This window comes from Odontesthes bonariensis, chromosome 8 (assembly GCF_027942865.1).
Source record: "Odontesthes bonariensis isolate fOdoBon6 chromosome 8, fOdoBon6.hap1, whole genome shotgun sequence".
NCBI lineage: Eukaryota > Metazoa > Chordata > Actinopteri > Atheriniformes > Atherinopsidae > Odontesthes > Odontesthes bonariensis.
Window position 1 is genome coordinate 18,255,196 of NC_134513.1, and position 24,633 is coordinate 18,279,828.

Below are 24,633 nucleotides of genomic sequence, written 5' to 3' on the forward strand. Positions count from 1 at the left end.
CTACTAAAGCTAGCCGCAGTGAGCAACGCACTTCCGGTTATTTTCACAAAATAAAATACCCGTTGCCTTTTATCATAGGGAAAGCCATTACGATACAATTGGTGCTTTTGTTTTGAAAACAGGAAGTGAACCTACCCTTGTTGTAGCTAGCCTGAAACTGCCGTTTTGACAGGAAATAACGATCGGCGACGTCAAGTTACATTGCATCTTGGGTAGTTTGAGTATGAGTAGTAACCTCATGATGCATACCCAACATTTCGGCGAATCTAGTATGCATCTGGGAAAAAAAAAGTCAGTATGAGTAGTAGGAGAAGTATGCAGTTTCGAACACAGCCATTGTTACTCAAGTAACATACTGACTCTGATTGTTCCATGATTGTAAAGATGTAGAAAAGTTGCAAGGCACTTTATGTACAGTGTGATGTTGGATGAAAGTTTCGTGTCATGGATCTCTCCGTCACATCCTCAGGAATATAGAAACCCAAAAACGATTGACACCTGAATGCCGTGATGTATAAGCTTGATTAACCATGAATAAAGTCTCTTGTCTGAAAAGGGCTAATAAAGCCCCGTTTCCACTATGCAGTCCGGTACGGGTCGGTTCAGAACGGCTCGCTTATTTCAGTGTTTCCACTACCACGAAAGCGTACCGGTCCCATGGTACCCGTTACCATTTTCGTAACCCTTCTGCTTGGGGTACCTAGCACACAGGACCGGTTCCAGGCTCTGCTCTCCGTTGGTGGTGAGGAGGCTGGGCAGCGGGAGCTCGATGGCGCTGTGCGAAACCAAAAAGTTTTCCAGCTGATTGCCGCAAAAATGGCAGAGAGTGGTTTCAACCGAAACCGCGAGCCAGTGTCCCATTAAGCTGAAGAAGCTTCAAACCGATTGACGTAGTGACGCAAAACTGACCCCAAAGCGACCCGACCAGTACCGTAGCGATACGAAGTGACCCGAACCGTACTGACAGTGGAAACGAGGCTTTAGTAACAAACAGTAGCAACAAATAAGCTCACGTGTTTTGATGATGACTTTCTTTTCATTTTGGCAATTACATATTGAAAGAGGGAATTTGTGTCTATGAGTACTATAGTTGCACCAGAAACCCAGTGTGGGATATCATACTGTCAGTTGAAGACAGAATTAAATGCAATCTTATTGGTGCTTTTCTCTCCCTCCTTGAACAATAATTAAAAATATATGTGACTGCAACCTGGTTACAACGGATTAACCCTGTTTTGTTTTTTTTCCCTCTCTTTTTAAATCACATCAGTCATGGATTAAAGTAAAATTGGTGTCTTAATGTCCAGTATCAAAGGCACAAACATGTAAAAAGATTAGCTGCAGTTTGACAGAAAAGTCAGCGGTGTGAAAACACTGTAGCTCATGCCGTTCTGCTGTGCTGGGATGGAGCAGACTAAAGCTTTACACGATATCCTTGGCCATAATAGCCAGCGATAGGCACTCTGTTTTTTACAGACCGTGCTCTATCTTAATTAAAAGAGCAGAACTATAATCTACAACTCTGACAGCTTGACTAGATAGCATTTCTGTCCAACAGGAGTTGTTTGTCTGTAATCAAAATATTTTCCAAGGTGCAGCCCTATTATTAAATTCTTTTCATAGTGGAACTGACATTTACTTGCAAATTGATTTTGTACATCCGTAACCTTTGTGAAAATAAGCGAAACAATGACTGCGACTCATTGAGAAGCACTTTTCTATTAAAAAGTATGTGTATAGCTGAATGGCTGTGAGTGCTAATATTGTTTGAACAGTTTAAACAGGCTATTATACAAATGAATGAGCGGAAATAGTTATCTCTACTAAAACAAATGATCTAGTATCATTTTAGGATTGTTTGTTCTTGTTTTTTTTTTTTGTTTCTTTAGAAATTACAATGCCATTTGTAGACACAGCAGGTTTGGGTAGTTTAAGAGTAACAAAGCTAAAACATCTCACACATGAAATTAAATAAGCTGAACCGAATTTACCTTCAACTTTTCTGTGGATCCGAGTAGGCTGAATGCGGCCGGTTTCTTCTGCAAGCAGTATAATGCAGGTCCAAAGGTAGTTGGGTTACGATAAAGTGCCTCAGCCAATCAGAGTGGCGTTGACCGATTCAAACGTTAACGGTCGGGTTCCAACGCCCCCGCAAATTTCTAACATATCAAACCACACCAAGGGGACGTGGCAGTGAAAAAAAACTCACATCCGGATTAGTCGTTGCTACTTTGCCATATATCGGCCAAAACTGGCCCAAATATGTTTTAGCAAAGGTGGGCCAAGTGTGTTTCTTTATATGTGGGCCACTTTAGGCTCACATCCAGATTAGTCGTTGCTACTTTGCCATATTTCGGCCAAAATTAGCCCAAATATATTTTAACGAAGGTGGGCCAAGTATGTTTCTTTATATGTGGGCCACTTTAGGCTCACATCCGGATTAGTCGTTGCTAACTTGCCATATATCGGCCAAAACTGGCCCAAATATGTTTCAACAAAGGTGGGCCAAGTATGTTTCTTTATATGTGGGCCACTTAAGGCTCACATCCGGATTCGTCGAAACTCACTTGCCATATATCGGCCAAAACTGGCCCAAATATGTTTCAACAAAGGTGGGCCAAGTATGTTTCTTTATATGTGGGCCACTTAAGGTTCACATCCGGATTCGTCGAAACTCACTTGCCATATATCGGCCAAAACTGGCCCAAATATGTTTCAACAAAGGTGGGCCAAGTGTGTTTCCTTATATGTGGGCCACTTTAGGCTCACATCCGAAATTAGTCGTTGCTAACTTGCCATATATCAGCCAAAGCTAGGCCGTATTCGTTTTGTGATATTTGGCCCAAATGTAGCATTTACTACATGGGCCAGTTTAGGCTCACATCTGTTTTGTCCGGGCCAGAAGAATGCCTACAGTGCAGGATCGCTGCCTCAAGTGGCCCACATCCGCATGCTGTCTGGGAATGGTGTAGAAGAAAAAGAAAAACTTAATAAAACTACCTAACATTGTCATGATCTATGGGTTTTTCTTGGTTTTCCTTTATGTCATCATTTGATTCTTGCTTTTTAGAAGTGTCGCTGATAAGTTGACGTCCTGTTTCACACCTGGTTTTTTGTTGCCGATTGCCCTAAACTGCCGTTCAATTTTGTAATTATCCCTCAGTATATATTCTCTGGGTTTTTCTTTGTTCCTTGCCAGTTCATTGCCATTTTCTGTTGGTAACTCTGTCAGCCAGCCAGTCTGACCTCTCGTTTTTGTTTGTTAGTTACTTTACTTTCTGTTTGTTACTTGCTTATCCTGCTCAAGCAACTCGTTTGTTTAGTCAATTAAAGCCTCTCAGACCTTCTGCCTGTTTTTGCCTCCTTCATTGGTAGTGCTGCATTTGGGTCCTGCTCCCTCAAGCTCACCATCAATTGGGACAAACACAGACTTTGCTATCTTAATCTTCGGCATTCAATAATTTTTTTATCATACCGAGTCCTTTTAGGTCACATGAAAAGCAAAGCTGAAAAAGAACTTTAGTGCCCCTCAAGGAACTTAAAGGTAGGGTAGGAGATCCTGGATTTTGAGTCCAGCGAAGCTGCATTTTGAAAATACACAGGTAAAAAGTCCCAACCCTTTTTTTCACTTTCCCCCCGAAGGCACGCCTCTAGAATACATGAACGCGCACGAGCACAAAGGTGCACAAGCGCTGTTCTGACAGCAAGCATCGATCGTTGCTGTATTTAGTATTTAGTATATGCTAACTATGCGTTTAATAATGCTAGGTGCTAGCCAAGCTGGCTCTAGTTTAGCTTCCTGCCAAGCTTCTGGACGCGTAATTCGTTCACGGAGCAGGGTACGCACACAGGAGGAAGGAGGGGGAGGGAGGAGCAGATTGCAGTTTGATAGACGGCATCAGTATCCAATCCAATGATTGGATACCGTTTTTGCTAGATTGTACGTTCTAGAGGCCACTAAAACTTTTCATTTTTGTGTCAAAGCTTTTAATTAATTGGTTGCAATGGGGGTGTGAAGAGTATTTCAAGCAATATGTAAAAAAATGTTCCAGAAAAAGATCCCCTACCCCACCTTTAATTTAAGCAAAATAGCTATGTTTCAATATAGTCTGGACTAAATTCAGGTGGTGGTTTAATGAAATGACATGAATAACTTAATTTATCCCAAAGAGAAATCATTCATTTTTGCATGTGATTTTAATAAAATTTATTTTAAACTTTGTTTTTTCCACGCATACATACAGTTTTGTTTCTCAGTGCGAACAAAACCAAAGAGCTCATAAGAAAGAAGACAAAAGATGCACAGTAATGGATTTGAGGTGGAGATAGTGAATTTAGATTTAAGTACCACAGAGAACTTGTCTTAGTTATTCTACACCTCCACCATGGTTAAGAAACATTTTAAATATTTATGCTTATCAAGGAAAGTTAAGTAGCTTAAACTTCCCAGCCAAGTTCTTGTAAACTTCCACAGAAGATCAACGGAAAACACCATTTCACCCCATGACACCCATAAGCCGCTTTCGAACAGAGCAGTTCTAAGAACGCAGTTCTAAGAACGCAGTTCTAAGAACTGTCCTACTCGAATTTCGTTCTGATAACTGTCCTTCCCCAGCGAAACTGTTTCAGTCTGCATTCGCACATGAGTTGAGAATAAAGTCGACATGTTCAGAATAAAGTCGACATGTTGAGAATAAAGTCGACATGTCGAGAATAAAGTCAAAATGTCGACAATAAAGTCCACATTTCGAGAATAAAGTCCACATGTTGAGAATAAAGTCGACATGTCGAAAAATAAAGTAATCTCGATATTTCGACTTTATTCTCGACATTTATTCTCGACATGTGGACTTTACTGTCGACATTTCGACTTTATTCTCGACAGGCAAAATATTATTATTTTTTCTTATGCCTGGCCCTAATACTCTTCTGTACGAATGAGTGAAAAGTACTGATGAAATAAATTAAAAATCATAAATTCTTATCCCTAAATTACCATTGATGATAGTTATGATCTTGTGCAGACAGTTAATTTGATTTAGATTTAGACCACAAGATACACTAAGATCATATTAAATCATGCTGAATTTCCTTTATGTTTGACCAACTGTCATGTTTGCTAGTCTGATAGAGCCCTACTCAGTTGAATTGTATACAGCTGCAAATTGATGGGATGCTGGTTTATATATCTATATCTATATCTATATATATCTATATCTATATCTATAGATATAGATATAGATATAGATAGATAGATAGATAGATAGATAGATAGATAGATAGATAGATAGATAAATAAATGTAATATTGGTCATATTTCGCCTGCATAGAATATCAGCGGGTTGTACTGTCACAATGATAACTACTGCAGACTGTGTACCGTCATATATATATATATTTTAATTTAACGTAAAGAGAACAGATCGAAAACTGCTGAAAAACCATCTCACTTTGCTGAAACGTGTGACTCCACCCGCTGTCGCCGTTGCCTGAGTTTCAGGAAGGCGCAGTTTGAATTCCTCTTGAAGGAGCCTCCTTCCTCAGCCAATCAGCGCGCGCGTCAACATTCCATTCCGGAAGGAAAAAGCTCGGTCCTGAAAAGAGCGCCCTTGTTAAAAGTAGAGACGTTGCCCAAGTTAAAAGGTAAGCCTTATTTCGCTTCAAATAAAAGCCATGTAAAAAATATTTCATGTTGGCGCTGAATGACTTTTTTCCACACGAAACCGCGCTATCATGAGTGACATTACTTCATGAAAAAGTTTTGTAGAGGCTCTGTATGTTGTCTCCTCAAACCATACTAACTAACCGAGGAAAACTTTTTTTTTAATGAAGCATTAATGTTTGTGGAATATACAAAAGTTTTGTCATATCTTTTTCGATGTTACAGTTCGCAATAAGCTGGTGGTGTGGTGTTAGTTTGTCCGAAAGAAGAAGAGCCTTTTTTGCACGTCGTTTTATGTCAATGTAAAAATACTTTGAATCATTTGTCTCGTGAGCATCAGTGAGTTATATTGTTGAGATGAATATCAGTCGAGGTATTTTCTTAAACTGGTAAGAAGTCATGAAAACGTTTTATCGCTACAGTCGATTTCAGAGAGGTTATGTTTGGTCTGTGAGGTGTGGCTGTTGAACACTGAGATGGGCAATGCATTAAAACCAAGGCTTTGGTTTCTATCATTCTGTTTGTCATCTATTTCTGCTACTTTTTTTCATTGGTTTAGTGATCAAAATTTCACTGGAAGTTTGGTTAAATGGTGGATTAGCAGCTGGCCTTTCACTCATTTATCCTCTGTAAAGGGATAGTTCGCCTCTTTTGACATGAAGCTGTATGACATCCCATATTAGCAATATCATTTATGAACATCGACTTACCCCCCGCTGCATCCTGTGAGCCGAGTTCCAGCCTCGTTTTGGCGTTGACGAAAGTAGTCCGGCTAGTTTGCTAGGGTCCCGAAAATAAAGCGTCTTGCTTCTCAAAACAATATGCGTTCAAAAGAGTAATACTTTTGCATCACAAAATCGCTCATCCAGAAAAAGTTAGACCTCACAATCGCTTGGCACTATTTTCTCTCCCTTCGTATCACTGCGTGCTGCCACCTGCCGACACCCGCACCTGTTACGGTGTTTGCTGCTCGGAAGCAGGGGGCTGCTCGGTCTGCACTTCGGTCTGCACAGTTTACACAGCCCGCAGTGATACGAAGGGAGAGAAAATGGCGCCTAGCGATTGTGAGGTCTGACTTTTTCTGGATGAACGATTTTGTGATGCAAATGTATTACTCTTTTGAACGCATATTGTTTTGAGAAGCAAGACGCTTTATTTTTTAAGCCCCAGCCAACTAGCCGGACTACCTTCGTCAACGACAAAACGAGGCTGGAACTCGGCTCACATGACGCAGCAGGGGTTAAGTCAAATTTAATAAATGATATTGCTAATATGGGATGTCATACAGCTTCATGTCAAAAGAGGCGAACTATCCCTTTAAGGTCTGGGTGAAGGCAGGAGAAGGACTAGCTGTGTTTGTCCGCATAATTTCTTGTTGGTCCATCTGAATTTAACTGCTGACAGCGAAGCCTAGTCAACATGTACACAAACACTTTTGGCCTCACAGCAAGAAGGTTTCTGGTTCGATTCCTGGCTGGGGGGCCTTTCTGTGTGGAGTTCACATTTTGTCCTCGTGCATGCGTGGGGCTCTCTGTGGGTACACCAGCTTCCTCCCACAATCCCCCCAAAAATATTACCTGACTCCCGCCCTCTGGTATTCGCATACCATCTGGGACGAGCCCACAACCGACATGATTTCAAATGGGGCTATGTTTTCTAAAACTCGTGCATGTGATTGGATGAAGAATCTGTCCGTCATCTTGACTGACACGCCACTTCAGCCACTCCCAATGACTCAACCCGTGACGTAGCTCAGAGCGACACCAGGACCACTATGCAACCAGCTAGCCTTTCATAACAAACACCATGGCGGCAGATAGTATGAAACGGAGCGAGGAGCGATCAGTGAACGATTATTGTCGTATGTGCAAAGAAAATCTCAGGATTAAAGGCAACATTTGCAACAGCCAGCCATAACGCCGCCCATTCATCCAAAGTCCCACCCAGCGATTAGTGATTGGCTCTGATTATTTTCTAATCGGACGAAACACCAAGGACTCCCAGGCTCCTCAGATGGTTGTGTGAGGAAAGGGAACGCCCCCGCCTGTAGTTGGTGAACGCAGCCAGATGATGAGAGTCAGGTTACCAAAAATATGCGTGTTATGTCAATGGATGATTCTAAATTGACCCTAGGAATGAGTGTGAGCAAATAAGACGGGACATTACTCGTTGTACTAGAAGAAAAGAAACGACACGTTTTTAGTTCCGAGTGGTGCTCCTGTGCTGCTGAACACGTTTTCAGACACATGATCTTTCAGTCTCACAAACCCTCCACGACCCTGAACTGGATTAAGCGGGTATAGATAATGGATGGATGGATGGATAATGAAAGTTAATATTTCTCATGGAGAGCTAGAGATGTTTTGGTCCATCAGTTTTATTGTAATTTAAGGCACTTCCGCAAGGTCTAGATCAGGGGAGTCAAACTCATTTTCCAAACTCAGCTCCACATCAGCATAATCGTTGCCCTCAAAGGACCAGATGTGACTTATAAATGTAACTAAAATAAATGTAACTACTCCTTAATGTTTATTACTTATTCAAGTTACAAATATTACCTATATATTTGCATAGATGTAAAAAAAAAAAAAACATGTTTGCTTGTTGCTCTGTTATTTTATCATAAATACTATTAATTTGTCAGGTTATGAAACCCACATCACTCCATCAATCAACGATCAAACTATCCAAGTGAATAAAGAAAAATAACATCAAACACAAGTTATGACATTTACTTTGTTCAAAACTTGAAATATCAAACAAAGCTAGCTTTTACTGCCACATTGTTTTCGGTTGTGGCTTTCGCGAACACATTGTGCTGCGATCGCAGTTTGCCTTTTAAGTCTTGGGCAATTTGTTGTTTTTCTTTATGCCTGATGTTGGCATACTTGGCTCCGTGTTTGGTCTCAGAATGCGGACGTCGATTGGACTCTTTGACAACCGCCACCGCCTCACAACACAAAAGACAGACCGTTTTTTTCTCCTTGAAGCACAAACACGTATTCGCCTTTCAATCTTTCTTGAACATTTTTGGATCATTATTTGTATTTCTCAATTCCACTTGTTGGGAAAATCGCATCGATTTGGAAACATTGCAGTCTAGGGGCGGGATGCCGTCACTTCGCGCGTAACATAATTGGCATGCATTGTGGGAAATGTAGTTTTTGGTCACTGCACGTATTTGACTTATTTATTTTTTAGACAATCAGACCTTTTAAGCTCTCACGGGCTACTTGAGTTTGACACGTGGTCTAGATTATTATTTTTTTACTTTGTCCTAACATGTGATTCAATTTTTTTTTTTTTTTTCATTTTTTTTGGGGGGCTATTTTCCTTTAATTGCAAATGGTAGATTTTGTAGAGGGAATGATGATTGGGGGGGAAAGAAGGACGTGTCAATTTTATCGTCACACAATATAATCGGTTTTAAATCATTCAACGTACCCGATCATCATCTATTCCGATAATCTGCCATAATGAATGCACAGTGCAATATTTCCTTATTTTCTTTATCATTTGCATTCAGAAAATGAAAAACGATTTTAGGTGCAACAGTGTTTTTTTTTTTTTTTTGGTTACTTTTTGTGACCATAGACACTAAGTAGTTGAATAGAGAGTTTATGGTTAGCCAGAAATTTGCACCATATCTGGACTCAAGTACATAAATCTAGGCTCACTGCTTTTTAATAGGAGTAGGAGAACATGAGTCTACTACAGCATATTACATTATGTAACCTTTCAGTGAGATTTATCATTCACCACACAGGCAGTGGTATGCAATTGAGATCAGGGCCTTAGCGGGTCACGTTGAGCTGAAAGTCATGACGTTGGCTCTATTTTAAGCACTGGTCACCGTGGTCGGTGAAGCTGAAACCATATTAAATGTTGTCTGGTAGAATTATTGAATGTCTGACATTATAACCGCAATGAAAATGTTTGATTGACATTGAATTAAAGTCGGATTGAGGAAATGACCGACGGGAAATCGATAGCGTTTCAAATTTGAAGGGCACAAAATTGGTATAGATGCAGGACAAGTCATCGGTGCTGCAGGTTGTTTATTAGGAAACGACAAACTCTAAAATATCTTCAAGAGTATTGGGACAGAAGCTGTTCTACAGGCTTTGTATCGTGCAAAAAAACCCCAATTAATTTGATGTTATAGGGTCTTTTGAAAAAAAAAAAAAAGATAAATACTCATATGTAAACTGATCGTTTACCTGGTACCCTCACAGCAATAAACCATGATTGATTGTTTAGACTTGGCCAAAAGCTTTACAGTGACAGTATAATGGGTGACATGTGAAAATCTGCATTTTTCTGACTTATGCCTTACCGGAACATCGCTATTCTGGGGAACCCTAAACTAAACAGCAGTGCCAATGCTTGCAGTTATATGTTGCAAAACGAGTGAATGACATGAAAACATGTTTTTGTTGAGCTGGACTTCTTTTTCTTTTGTGTCAAAAGAGCGTTGCTGGTACATTGAAAATGAGAGAAGGATTTTCTTTAGTGTCAGTTAACACAGAAATAGTGCCGGTGTACTTTAGGGCATGTTTCGTTGTGGGCTTATTTATACGTTTCTTCATTTTGTTTTGATTTGTTTTTGAATTTCCTACATTTGGACAGACGCAGAACGGAAAATGTAAGCGTGCACACGCTGTTGTGTTTGGCATCTTGAAGTGGTCTGCTATCGCGATGCCCGTGGGTCTTACTAACCTGGTCTGATTGTTTTGTGTTTCTGCAGTGTTTTCCTCATCACCATCAACATGAGTTTCTCCCCTCATCCTTCCGTCCCCCCTGGGTGCAACAGTATCCAGGAACAGAGAGATCGCTGGGAGAGGAAACGCAGTCGAACTGCCAGGGAGTTGGTACAGACAGAGCAACGCTATTGCCAACAGCTACAACTTGTAACCACAGTATGTATTGTCACAATCAGGAATGCTTTGAGGTGTTACTATCAAAACATTGTGAAAGACCTTGTATTTGTTAGCGTCGCTTGAATAGGTATTTTTAAAATTTAATTTTGTGTAGCCTATATTGTGCTCCGACACTAATTTCAACACTAATAGTATCCCGTGGCCTAATGTTGTGGAGCAGAGTGAACTAGAAATAGATCTAAATGAGGCTAGTGCATGTTTTGATCAATGTTGGACAGGTTTAAAGAATCCACTCGATACCTGCTTTAGTGTTGCCTTCTTTCTCTCACAACAAAATTTTATGGTAACCACTGAATAAATGATAATTTAGCTTCTTTGCTAAATTCCCAAACTAAGCATTAGTAATGAATGGACATAAACAGACTCATAAGTCGGCTTGTTTCGTCCGTGAATGGTGGGGGTACATGTCAGAGATATTCTGTTGCTTCTTTCATCAGTAGTAAAACTGAACTTACTGCATAGATGTTGTCTCTTAAGTCAGTGGAAGAGTGATTATGTCAGATGATGCTGCGGTTATAGAATCAAGATTCAATTCAAGCGGAGCGACAGCTGGGAAATGCCTTAAGTGGCTGTGAGTTGACAAAGACTCGATGGACTGATTTTTCAATCAGAAGTTCCGACACGTTTGGCATTTTTTGGGGGGGAGGGGGGCAGCTTTAATAGGAATTTGACTGTCTTAATATGCAACTACACTTCACTAGTTTTACAGAAAGATGGAAAAGATGGAAGTTTAGAGTCTGTGCACAGCCCCATGAGCCAACTGAGCCCACTGGAGTATATACATGCAAAAGCAAGAATGACTCAAACCTAACTGCAGCATCTGGGTGTGTTATTCCAGGTTTGAGAAGCTTGATTTTTTTATTTTATTTTATTTTTTATTTTTTTTTATTTTTATGATTTCGGTCTAGTTTTGGGTGGACTAATATGATTTATTTTTTAAATTTTTTTTTTTTTTAAGTTGAATTTAAACATGCTTAGTCAAACTGCTTACAACGTGCATACAATACAATTAGTAGTCACCCTTGACTTGAATTGAAGGCGGCTCATCCTCAAGAGATTTCAGCTGCTTCTGCATATTGATTTGTTCATTTCTAACTAAAGTTGGTGCTGACTAGGGATGGGCAGTGATTTTCAACTTTTCAAAGAGCCATTAAACTATTAAGAAATAAAAATAAAAAGTTTATGCAACTGTTGTCTTGATTTTAACTATTTTGATGTACAATGAGCTTCGATTGTGTACAATCGACACAAGAATTCTTCGTCAGGCTCAATACAACCTATTCGGTACTATGAGCTTGGATGCCACCGGTGGTTCAGCAAGAAAAACATCTTCTATGTGGAACTCAAACAAAAGTGATGTCCATTTAAAAACTCACAGGTAAATCTAACATACGTTAACATAAGTTTTACCACAAGTAGGCTCTGCTATTTGAGAGTTAAACACGAGAGCATTTGTTTTTTTTAGCCCATGCATGAAGCCGTTTGTGACGGGTATGATGATGTATAAAATGTTTTGCATGGAACTTTTAGAATTGCATCGTGAAAAAGAGCGACAGCAAAATAAACAGACGTGAAAAAGGTAATTGGCTGTCGCCCGTACTTTCCCGTAACATGTGTTGCACAGTGTGGGTTAAAGGAGTGGGAGTTCCTGTTAATTGAAAAATTGGTGGCATAATTCACTGTGATTTCAAAAAGTATCTTTACTTGAAACAAACAGATTTGGACTTGAACAAAAGTTTAGATTCTTTATCTACCTTTAAAGTTTATATTATTTTACTTATTGTTCTCTTTATTTATTACCTGGTGTAAAGCACTTTGGTACATCGTAAGGATTGTCTGTAAAGGGCCACTCTCCTTCAGCTTACAGGTAGGAATGCTGAGCCATCACGTCCCGATTTCTTATTTTCCACTGTTGTTTTTCACAGTTCTTTGTGGAGATTTTGAAGGCCAAAGGAACCCTGCGGCAGGATATTAGAGAAGGCATCTTCAGTTCAATGAAAGACATTCATTCAGTAAACCAGTAAGTATTCTTTGAATAATTTAAAGAACAGTGCCATGAGGATAATTGTGAGGGACTACGTAAGGAGGAGGGAATTATTAGTTTTTCTCTTCTGTAAAAATACAGTCTAGATAAATTCCTATTTTACAAATGCATAGTCCTTATCAACATGACCAGCAGGAGTCTTTGTCATTATGTTGCACTTCAAAGGTATTCTATTCCCCGTTGAATACATTACAAATAGCCAGGTGTGATTATCACAGGTAAAAATAAAAGGACCATTTAGGACCATTATTTCTGCTATACAATTGTCATGAACTTTTTCAGCCTGTTTGACCATGTAATGCATGCCTAGATGTCAGATTGATCTTGATGTTTAAGATGTTTGATAAAGCTGAGGCTGATACATACATAAAAGTTGGTGCTTGTGCCAAAAGGAAAAACAACCAAATGTAAAATAATATACAAGAAATGTAGACATTGCATGCAATTTGCTCTACTAACACAGTTTAAATTGTAAGTTGTCTAACTTACTTATTAACATTGGGCCGCATGCAAAAAACATTTTCCTATTCTTATTCTAAATTTCTCTCACTTTTTTTGTATGAAGGTCTCTTACGAACACGCCACGTCAGATTAAACAAACGCTCTTAATTTCGGAAAAAAAGTGTGTTAACGACCTGCGTAAATGTTTAATGTCACCCGTGCGTATTTAAGTGCACGAGGATAGTAAATTTGCATACTCCACGCCCAAAGTAATACCATATAAGGCTACGCTTCCTCTCTCCTGTGCCAGGAAGTGTTAGAGAATGGCATCAAGGCGCAAAAAGAACAACTTTACAGGCTCCGAGTTTTGAAGTTCTGCTTTCAGAAATCCAAAAAGGAAAAAACGTCATTTTTAGCATGTCAGCAGTGGAATTATGGGACCTGCTAAAGAGAAGAAATGGGAAGCAATTACAAGTGCTGTTAATTCCGTTTCCCCCATAGTTCGTAATGTCACCAAAATAAAGAAGAAATGGTTTGATATGAAAATTGCTTTAAAAAAAAAAAAAAAAAAAAAAAGTCTTGCCATGGCCAGGCGCTCGGTGACTGCAACTAAAGCCGTGCAATCAGTTGTTGCCTCATCATGATGGCACTTTGATGGGGTGGTACATGAGGGGGGTCTTCTGCCATGTTTTCTGCCCTGGCTGCTTCAGGTAGTGGGAGACCCTTGGTCATGGCAATATTGTGCAAACGCAGCATGCCAGAATAATCTGGCATGCCTTCTCTGGGCTATGGAGCAGTTTGTCCCCCTCTGTATCGAGACACACCCACCTGGCCTTCAGCACACTACTGCGCTCCACAACGCACGGGTGCTTTGGTGCGTATATGTGTGCAGTCTATTGCTGATTATGTTTGGCAGTCCAGCTATGGCATGAAAGTCCCTCTTAATTTGTACTTGTTCGACAGCGGTATATGGGAATTTGATGTACCATGGTTGATAAATTGATGAGAGTTTAATGACCAAGGGGAGCGCACGACTCACAGAGGACTGGGACACACCCGATCTGTCTCCCGTGGCCAAAAATCCAAGGGCGGTGAGGACCTGGACGTGTGGTGGAATTGGGTTTGATCGTGTTTCTCTCTGGAGTTGTGGCTCTAGCAAGCTGCATATTTGCAGCAGCACAGTCCTTGGCAATCTAAATTGCGATGTTAGCCATTCGTCTGTCTGCGCAAGAATATCTACACGGTCTCGGAACACGCGCTCTCTTCCAAGAGCCTGACGCGCCAAGGCATCCAAAAGTAGCACGTCAGCCGCTGGTCACACTTCCCATTGACCTTGTTATATCCAGAGTCAAATTAACTTTCAATTAGTGCATAATTTAAGTAAAACAGAATAATATCAGCATAATTATGGGGTATAATGTATATATTTATTTCTGTTATCTTCAAAGTAATTAAATATACAATCCATTAGTCAAGCAAACTTGATTCGAGCGAGCTATTTTACATGACTCTTAGGACAGGTCTGGAACGCTGGTAAATTCTGTTAGTACTTGAAAGAAAACTCAAATACGAAAAAATTGGTGAATGCGCAAGTTCTCTTAAATCACTCGTACGAACAAATATATATATATATATATATATATATATATATATTGTATTTTTTTTTTTTTTGGACAAGTTTTTGCAGGTTAAGGGGCCTTCACTTTGAATGCATTATAATCTGCACTTGCCTTGGGAGGTTGTGTGCAGAGCAGGAGACATGGTGCATGCACACAAATGGCATCTCCCCTCCCCCTTGGCTTTTTACCTATTTTGTTACATTCTAACCTGTAAATTGAATGTTTTTAAATCTTAGTTCATATGATGGATCTGCAGAAAATGGTCTAAGTTGGTGAAATGAAATGAAATTTTCCAAATGTGTGGAAAAAGGGGCTTTGTTTTCACTTCAGTGCAGAGAACTTTAGCAAGCTGGACACAGCGCAGATCTGTTCTTGTACCTCTTTTGTTTTTGACACAATTTTGACGCATTGTTTCCTGTACCATGGCATAAACTCTGTTTAACTGGTTCCCTTAAGCCCTCATCCTCTGACTGACAAGCTTCCCTGTTGAGAGTGCTGCAATGAAGATTGAAGTATAGATTAAACAATCTGATGTATTGGATGAATGGTACCACGGCTCCCATACATCTTCATTATGACCTTGTTATTTAATCAATGCTTGAAACATAACGACAACCTCTTCTTTTGAAAATGGTCCATTGAGAAAAAGCGTCTTACTAACTGATTTACCAATCCATTGTGATTGATAAAAGATTTTCCGATACTTTCTCTTCATTTCTCTCTGATTTTTGGTATACACTCCATATCTGCGTGACGATATCAGGAGTAATTGATCATAACAGTGAAGATAATTGGCTCTTAATGATGGAGCTTTAGGTGACTTCCATCGGTCAAACATGAAATGTCAAGTGTTTAACTTTTTATTGTGCAAGTCCAAATGCATTAAACAGGCTCACTGCAATCAAGTTGCATGTTGTAAAAGGCTTGCTAATGCTTTATACAGCAGTTTTGTTGCCTTAGTTAAATGAATGCTGGACATCAAACCAACCAAAGCACCCTTTCTTAGTGGCACAAATGTATATTGAATGTCTAAACTGATTTAGAAGGACTTTTGAAAATGGCGGTGGGTCTATTGCTGACTGGTCAACAGAGCATCGTTGTCTTCTGCTCTGTTTTGAGTAGCTGTAACACAAATTTGTATGTCACCCAGTTGTATCAACACATAGCAAAGACTGTTTTGCACATGGCAGCTGTTATCTTTTCGTACACAAATGTTTTTTTCGGAGCCTTGTTTGAGGCTTAGCACTGTCACCTCACAGCAAGAAGGGTCCTGGTTTAAATCTTGGCACAGATCTTTTTGTATGGAGCACACTTTCCCTCTGCCTACGAGTTTTTCTGCAACTACTTCGGCTTCCTTTCACATACTTAAAAACATTTGGTTAATTGGTTATTTCTAAATGGACTATGGGTATGAGTTTGTGTTTTCACACGTGGTTGTATGCTAGGTACAAGATGTACAACCAGTGACCTCTGCCTGGTGACATCTGGGATAAGTTTGAGCAGAAATTTCAGGACTTTAAGGATAAAGGATGTTTGTGTGCCTCAATATTAAAATATTTTAATAATGTTGTGTTTTTTTTTTTTATTCACATCTCTTTAACTATGTTAAGTTATTGTGGTCAATCCAAAGGTTCTTACTGTGGTAGAGCTGAAGTATAGTTTTGATCAATATGTTGTTTAGTGGGTGTGCAGTATTGTCCATTATGTTGTGCAGCCTGTGTAACATTCTCATTTCTACAACGAGCTCCAAGGATTCCAGGGTTGTCCCTTGCACAGAGCCAGCCTTTATCGGTTTGTTGAGTTTCATTGTTTCACTGGCACAAATGCTACTACCTTAATGAATAACTGAAAGGGAAAATAGCAATTTCCACCTGAAACTTGTTGAAGATATCGTAGAATAGATCGTATAACAAAAAGTAGTTCCCCTCTGTCCCTTCTTGTAGACAACTTCACAACTTTTCCTTATAAACTCAAAGGTATCTATTGTTCTCCCAAGATGAAAATAGTGCTTAGCTTATACTAGTCCTAAGCTAAGTCCTACTAAAATCCACAATCATTTTTATTTATGTGCAAGATGAGATGACTCACTTCACAGCGAATTGTAAAAGTTTGAGGTGTACAAAGTGTTCAGGAATTGTGAAAGTACAATCCCCTGCAGTGCTATTTTGCTGTTGACCCTCAGCTAACGTCAAGACCAGACCATGCAATGCTTGGAAAGATTGTTTAAAAAAAAAAAAAAAAAAAGGAATCCCAATCGCTAAGATGGACAATAATTTTCCAGTCATTTAATTCTTAATTTTGGGTACCTGTAGATTCGTTTTGCACACATCATAACTTCAAATAGTTTATAATTTGTTCAGAATGAACTGGGCATGTATTGTTGTAATGTTTTAAATACTTGAACGCAGTTTTTCTAGAGAAGATAATTGTTTTGTATATGTGATTATCGTCCATCGACTCTTTTGGGCTTTCACATGCGCGAGCGTACAACTAACCGGTGAGTTACATGCTGTTTATAAAGTTGTTTTGTAACGTCCCCATGCCAGTAATGTGAGAACCATGCATATGGTTTTGATGGTAAGGCTTGTGACTTTATTGTCGGATGGTTTATAAAGTGGTGTGACGTTTCTTCAGTGTGCAAGTTGTTGTTTTACGTGGAAGGGTTAGCGCTTGCCCCTTAGCCACCACGTATTAGCCTCGCATGACAGGCTGCCCAAACAGCGCTATCTCCACACAGGCAGCGCAGATTTACACCTGTCTGTGTCCTACTATCAGTATTTGACAACCTCTAGCAATGGGATTGCGCTTCAAATGCCCCGGAGTTCCCCTTTAATGGATAGGAAAGTTCAGAGAGACAGGAAGCAGGGGGCAGAGAGAGGGGGAACAACACGCAGCACAGGGCCGTCCGATGCGGTACTTGAACTGGGGCCAGCTGCAGCGAGGACTATAGCCTCTTGTACATGGGGCGCCTGCTCAACCCACTACGCCACAAACCACCCCTGTTTTATCATTTGTTTCATTATTGTAAAAGTCTGTTGCTCACAGGCTTTTATTTTGTAAAAGTCTGTTGCTGTCTGCTGTGGAACCGGAAAAGAAAGTAATTGGCGGATCCACCAAACATGGAGAAGGGTACGGAACTTTTACTCGGCCATTTTCATTTTAAAGTTCTTCCAGACGGCGGAGTCGACAGAACCAAAGTCATCTGTAAATACTGCCAAGTTGAATTGTCTTCTCAGCGTAGTAGTTCCAGTCTAAAATATCACTTAAAGGCAAAACACACAACTGATACCAGCAAGTCATTCAAGGAAACAGACAGTGGAGCGAGTCTTCTACATAAAAACTACATAAAAATGCTGATGTTAAAAGTGTGTTTGCACAACAAATGTTATGACACTTTCATTCATATGGCAGCACATTTAAAATAAAACTAAATGCTAAAAGCTATACAATACTTTTGAATTCATTTTTGGGTTTTGTGTACAAATGCGATTATCAGGGAAATCATGTGATTAATTAGATTAAAAATTTTAATCGTTGCCCAGCCCTAATTTTTATATTAAAAAAATGGTGGCACGACTTATGTTTGCAATGTTGCATCTGAACAGACCCAAAGACTTCTGGAACAATGTCCTTTGGCAGACGAGACAAAATGTTCTAGAATGATGCTACACTAGTGACGGGCTGCCACATGAGCTTTGTTGAATTTTCTTGAGATTTCTTGGGATTTTTTTCTGTCAAAAAACGGAGTTGATTTCTATTTATGTATTTATTTTTTTCCTATGTTATGATACGGAAAGTTGTTTGCATTTAGACTAACTGATAGATCTTGATAATATAAGACCCCAAATCCAGACAAGTTGAAGAGATGTCTTGGATACAGAGCAGGAACAGCGTAGAGAGAAAGGAGGAGGAATTTTAAACCATTTTTTCCCCTTGATCGTCTTGGGAGATGTAATATCACTGACAGATGAAATGAATGAGCTTGGAGCGCCGCCAAGGATGCGGCATGAATTTTGGGAAAGTGAAATTATTAGTTTCACAGTGACATGGCTATCGAAACAACTCGTAACACCTCTCTACTCGATTTCCAGACTACATGGGCAGAGAGAAACTGCAGACAGAGGTAATAAGGGATTGCAGTTCTTGTTTTGCAACATATAATATATTTTCGGACAAGTCACTGAGAAAAGGTGTCTCAGCATCTCAGATCTTGAACTGCTGGCTGTGAGTTTCTGTCTCTGTTGTTTACCAAGTACATTTGCCTACCAATGCCGTGTTTGACCTCATCAGTTATGTTGCTGCCGAGCTACAGAAACAACACCCCTGACCTGTCATGGCCATCTCTGAAGATTTTTTTTTGTTTGTTTTTACCATATCTCTGTTTCTGCTACATTTCAACTTTCCAAAGGTTTATCAACTGATTTGTATTTACCTATAACAATAATTTATACCACAGCACTATCATTTTTCTGATTACTGAAGCATTATTGAACTGAATAAAATCTAACCGCACTAAACTAAACTGAACACCACAATGGAGAGTTTTGGCCACAATGCACAGCACTAGGTTGAAGAAAACCAAACACGACATATTAGCACAAACGCATCATACCAACTGTCAAACACAATGGTGGAGAGGTGATGATTTGGACTTGTTTTGCAGCCACAGCACCTGGGTACCTCGCAATCATTGAACTGACCATAAATACCTCGTAGTATACTGAAGTATTCTATAGTCAAATCTGAAAATAGGCAAATTGGTTCCTTCAACAGGACAATAATGCTAAGCACACCAATAAATCTGCAATGGCTGGAAAAGAAAAGAAATGAATCGAGGTGTTGCCCTGTTGTAGTTTAAGTCCATACAACAGTCTCATTTAAATGCTTAAAGGTAACATAACTTGCAATGTATAAACAAAAGTCAGCAAGCCTAAGTGGACTAAAGAGAAGTGTAAAAGAAGACTTAAAGGGATAGTTCGCCTCTTTTGACATGAAGCTGTATGACATCCCGTACTAGCGATATTATTTATGAACATTTTCTTAGCCCCTCCTGTGAGCCGAGTTCCAGCCTCGTTTTGGCGTTGACGAAGGTAGTCCGGCTAGTTGGCTGGGGCCACAAAAATAAAGTGTTTTGCTTCTCAATACAATATGCGTTCAAAAGAGTAATACATTTACATCACAAAATAGTTCATCCAGAAAAAGTCAGACCTCACAATCGCTTGGCGCTATTTTCTCTCCCTTTGTATCACTACGGGCTGTGTAAACCGTGCAGACCGAAGTCCCGACCGAGCAGTCTCCTGCTTCTGAGCAGTAAACACCGTAACAGGTGCGGCTGTCGGCAGGCGGCAGCACGCAGTGATACGAAGGGAGAGAAAATAGCGCCAATCGATTGCGAGGTCTGACTTTTTCTGAATGAACGATTTTGTGATGCAAATGTATTACTCTTTTGAACGCATATTGTTTTGAGAAGCAAAACGCTTTATTTTTGTGGCCCCAGCCAACTAGCCGGACAACTTCATCAACGCCAAAACGAGGCTGGAACTCGGCTCACAGTACGCAGTGGGGGGTAAGAAAATGTTCATAAATAATATTGCTAGTATGGGATGTCATACAGCTTCATGTCAAAAGAGGCGAACTATCCCTTTAAGTATGCCAGATATGAAGATACCAGTTTTACTTAATCTGGTGCAAACTGCACTAATGTCTTTTTAGATGCAATGTTTTAAAGGACACAACATTACACTTCACATGGCGATGTCCTAAAGCCACACTATTTTAGTGTAACGTAAGGGCTCAACGGGAAACATGAATTTGCATGGCTATGGCAGTCCCATTAGATGCGATCTTTTCTCCTTGGAAATATAACAAACTTGAAACTAAGCTAAAGCTCCAAGAGATACAAGCCTTGTTGCTTCCAGAAAGTGTAACTTACTAGGCTGGTATTCAGATTATCTGCTCTCTATCAGTTTGGAGTGGTTTCATCACAGACCAGTAGTATGATTAAGTTACATTGATTGAAATGCTCCAGCAACAAACTCATCCAACTCTATGCCAGAGCTATAGTTCTAGTAAGAAATAGTGCCTCATGTGGGATGTGTTTCAACACGGCATGAATTACATCCTGTTGTTCATTAAAGAAACAAAAAGTTTCTCTAATGCATCGTGTCTTATCATTGATGTGGAATTCTCTTTATTTATTTTGTTGATCAGTCATTCTTGTTTAACACCCGCCGCATGTGCTGTGTGTTAACAGCATTTCTTATTTCTTTCTCCTCCAAACGAAGGAAGGAGTGCCTCGGTCCAAATTGTTCGGTTGAGATTGTATACATTGCAAATGTTGCAATTGCTTGGTATTTACTGTGGATTAACGTGACACACATGGAATGCTAATGTCATCCCCATCCTCCCGCTGATGGCCAGACAATTTAATTGCTGTGAAAAAAGTATAAAAAATGTAATCCTTAATTTCATATTTATCATAATAGCCCACGGCAGTAAGAGAGAGGGGGGGGGGAACGGAAACACAGTTTTTCCCGCTCTTTGGCCTCGTTAGAATCCCCTCGCCTGCTTCTAAGTCTCCTGATTATGTACAGTGTCTACCTTGGCATGCAACTTCATTAGAAACTATTTAAATCAACTTCAGTTGCAAAGTGCTCCTTCTTGCAGGATGTACGCACAGAACATGCTGTAAGAAGTCTCTGGGAACATCATTAGAGAGTAGAATTGTGTGCATGTGTGTTTGTGTGTGGTACTTCCTCTAAGTTTAGATAACGAGCTCCTTCACAAGTGTCAACACCCCCATCAATTGAGTCCATGTTACTGAAATGTGCCTGACAGGCTGAACAGCTGCTTTCCCTCTGCCTTGATGCAGTTATTTTGTTCCTTAGTTCAGCAGGCGTGCTCTCTCTACAAAGTGGCCCCGGGTGCCCTGAAGGTAGAGCCACCGTGTGGGTCCCAGTAAATACATCGCCCACAGGGATAGGCTCTTAAATAACACCTCAGAACCTCGGTTGCTGAACTACTCATTAACAGGGAAACAATTCTCTGAAGATTGCTCCACTTCCTCACTTTCTACTAAACATGTCGGTCTTTGGTGAAAACGATGCTTAAGATGTGATCTTGCTTTGAGCTTTCTCAGGCAGTACCGTGCACTAACTCAAATCCAGAGCAGCTCAACAGCTCGACTCGGCTAACAGCATTAAGGATTGCGTGTGTCTCGCTCTTTACATTTGATGCTGAGCTTGTTTACATGCACTTCAAATTAGTCCATGGGCCATTACATCATATTGTACAAATGTATGGTACAGTTTGTTCGGTTGGTTTAGGATTGAATTTGGGAACATCAAAAAAAAATTCAGTGCCCAATGTTTAATCAAAAGAAATCCTCTCCTTTCTATTAACATGAACAGAATAGCATAGTTAAACTTGTTTGTTGTAGCCTCGCATGAGTTAAAGTTAAAGGGATAGTTCGCCTCTTTTGACATGAAGCTATATCACATCCCATATTAGCAATATCATTTATGAACATTGACTTACCCCCTGCTGCGTCCTTTGAGCCGAGTTCCAGCCTCGTTTTGGCATTGACGAAGGTAGTCCGGCTAGTTGGCTTGGGCTTAAAAAGTAAAGTATTTTGCTTCTCAAAACAATATGCGTTCAAAAGAGTAATACATTTGCATCACAAAATCGTTCTCCAGGAAAAAGTCAGACCTCACAATCGCTCGGCTCTATTTTCTCTACCTTCGTATCACTAAGTGCTATGTAGACCGTGCAGACAACGATTTTGTGATGCAAATGTATTACTCTTTTGAACACATATTGTTTTGAGAAGCAAAACGCTTTATATTTTAAACCCGTAAAATAGTCCGCTGTTATTCAAATCCAGTGTTTCCCGCAGGAAATTGCTTAGTCAAGGTGGTGAGTCGTCGGCCGGGACCAGGGGTTTTGCAAAGCATTATTACTTCGGTTTCAAAAATTTATTTTTTTATTTTTTTTTGGGAACGTTGGCAAGGCGGCTGTGCGAGTTTGCTAAGACGGCCGCCTTAACTATAGTGCGCTGCGGGAAACACTGAAATCAAGTTTGCTTGACTAATGGATTGTATATTTAATTACTTTGAAGAAAACATAAATAAATATATACATTATACCCCATAACGATGCTGACATTATTCTGTTTGACTTAAATTATTCACTGATTGAAGGTTCATTTGAATCTGTATATAACGAGGACAATGGGAAGCGTAACCAGCGGCTGTCTTGCTACTTTTGGATACCTTGGCACGTCAGGGTCTTGGAAGAGACCGTGTACAGACAGACGAATGGCTGACATCGCGATTTAGATTCCCAAGGACTGTGCTGCTGCAAATATGCAGCTTGCTAGAGCCACAACTCCAGAGAAACACGCCGATCAGTGCGCAGAAAAAAAGGATCTAGGTGGTCTTCTCCAGTTGCTTTGCGACTATCAATTGCTAGTAAAGCAGATAGCACTGTATATTTTGAAACAGGCTGAATCTTGAATTCCTGATCATTGTCTCTGGTGATATGTACATCATTTGCAGAGACATTTCCAGCCTGAGATGTACAGGAATGACTATTGCTATTATCGAAAATTTGACTGGCTAAAGAGAAGTGTTTGTTTAGAGTACAGCAAATGTCAGATTTGTGCTGTAATAGGCAATTATCAAATTTAATGGAAGGTGTGGTGGCAGAAGACCCCCCCTCATGGACCACCCCATCAAAGTGCCATCATGATGAGGCAACAACTGATTGCACGGCTTTATTTGCAGTCATCGATCGCCTGCCCATGGCGAGATGTTTTTTTTAAGCCATTTTCATATCAAACCATTTTTTTTTATTTCGGTGACATGGTATTAACAGCACTTGTAATTGCTTCCCATTTCTTCACTTTAGCAGGTCCCGTGATTCCACTGCTGACACTTCTAAAAATGACAGATTTTCCTTTTTGGATCTCTGAAAGCAGAACTTCAGTCTCAGAGCCCATAAAGTTGTTATTTTTGTGCCTTGATGCCATTCTCATGACTCAACACTCAACACTTCCTGGCACAGGAGCGAGGAAGCACAGCCTTATATGGTATCATTTAGGGCGTGGAGTATGCAAATCTACTATCCTCGTGCACGTGAACTTAGATACGCACAAGTGTGATTCATCATTTACGCAGGTTGATTACACACTTTTTCCGAAGTTAAGAGCGTTTGTTGAATCTGACGTGGCGTGTTCGTACGAGACCTTACGAAAAAAGTAAGAGAAATTTAGAATAAAAATACGAAAATGTTCTTGCATGAGGCCCATTGACTTACCCCCTGGTGCTTCCTGTGAGCCGAGTTCCAGCCTCGTTTTGGCGTTGATGAAGGTGTTCTGGCTAGTTGGCTGTGGTCGAAAAAAAAAAAGCGTCTTGCTTCTCAAAACATTATGCGTTCAAAAGAGTAATACATTTGCATCACAAAATCGTTGTCCAGGAAAAAGTCAGACCTCACAATCGCTTGGCACTATTTTCTCTCCCTTCGTATCACTACTTGCAGCCACCTGCTGACAGCCGCACCTGTTACAGTGTTTACTTCTCGGAAGCAGGGGACTGCTCGATCTGCACGGTCTACACAGCACTCAGTGATACGAAGGGAGAGAAAATAGTGCCAAGCGATTGTGAGGTCTGACTTCTTCTTGGACAACGATTTTGTGATGCCAATGTATTACTCTTTTGAACACATATTGTTTTGAGAAGCAAAACGCTTTATTTTTTAAACCCCAGCCAACTAGCCGGACTACCTTCGTCAACGCCAAAATTAGTCTGGAACCCGGCTCACAGGACGCAGTGGGGGGTACGAAAATGTTCATAAATAATATTGCTAGTATGGGATGTCATACAGCTTCATGTCAAAAGAGGCAAACTATCTCTTTAATTTAGCAGCACT

General features: G+C 40.1%; 1 protein-coding gene across 2 annotated transcripts in view; it reads left to right on the plus strand.

Annotated features, from left to right (window-relative positions):
• Positions 1-5,567: 5,567 nt before the first annotated feature.
• Positions 5,568-24,633, plus strand: part of arhgef39 (Rho guanine nucleotide exchange factor (GEF) 39) — an 81,406-nt gene continuing 62,340 nt past the window's right edge. For both annotated transcript variants that reach the window (XM_075472544.1, XM_075472545.1), the window contains exons 1-3: positions 5,568-5,643; positions 10,410-10,581; positions 12,528-12,622. In XM_075472544.1, the coding sequence (XP_075328659.1) occupies positions 10,432-10,581; positions 12,528-12,622 (245 nt within the window). In that variant the 5' untranslated portion in view covers positions 5,568-5,643; positions 10,410-10,431. The remainder of the gene's footprint in view (positions 5,644-10,409; positions 10,582-12,527; positions 12,623-24,633) is intronic.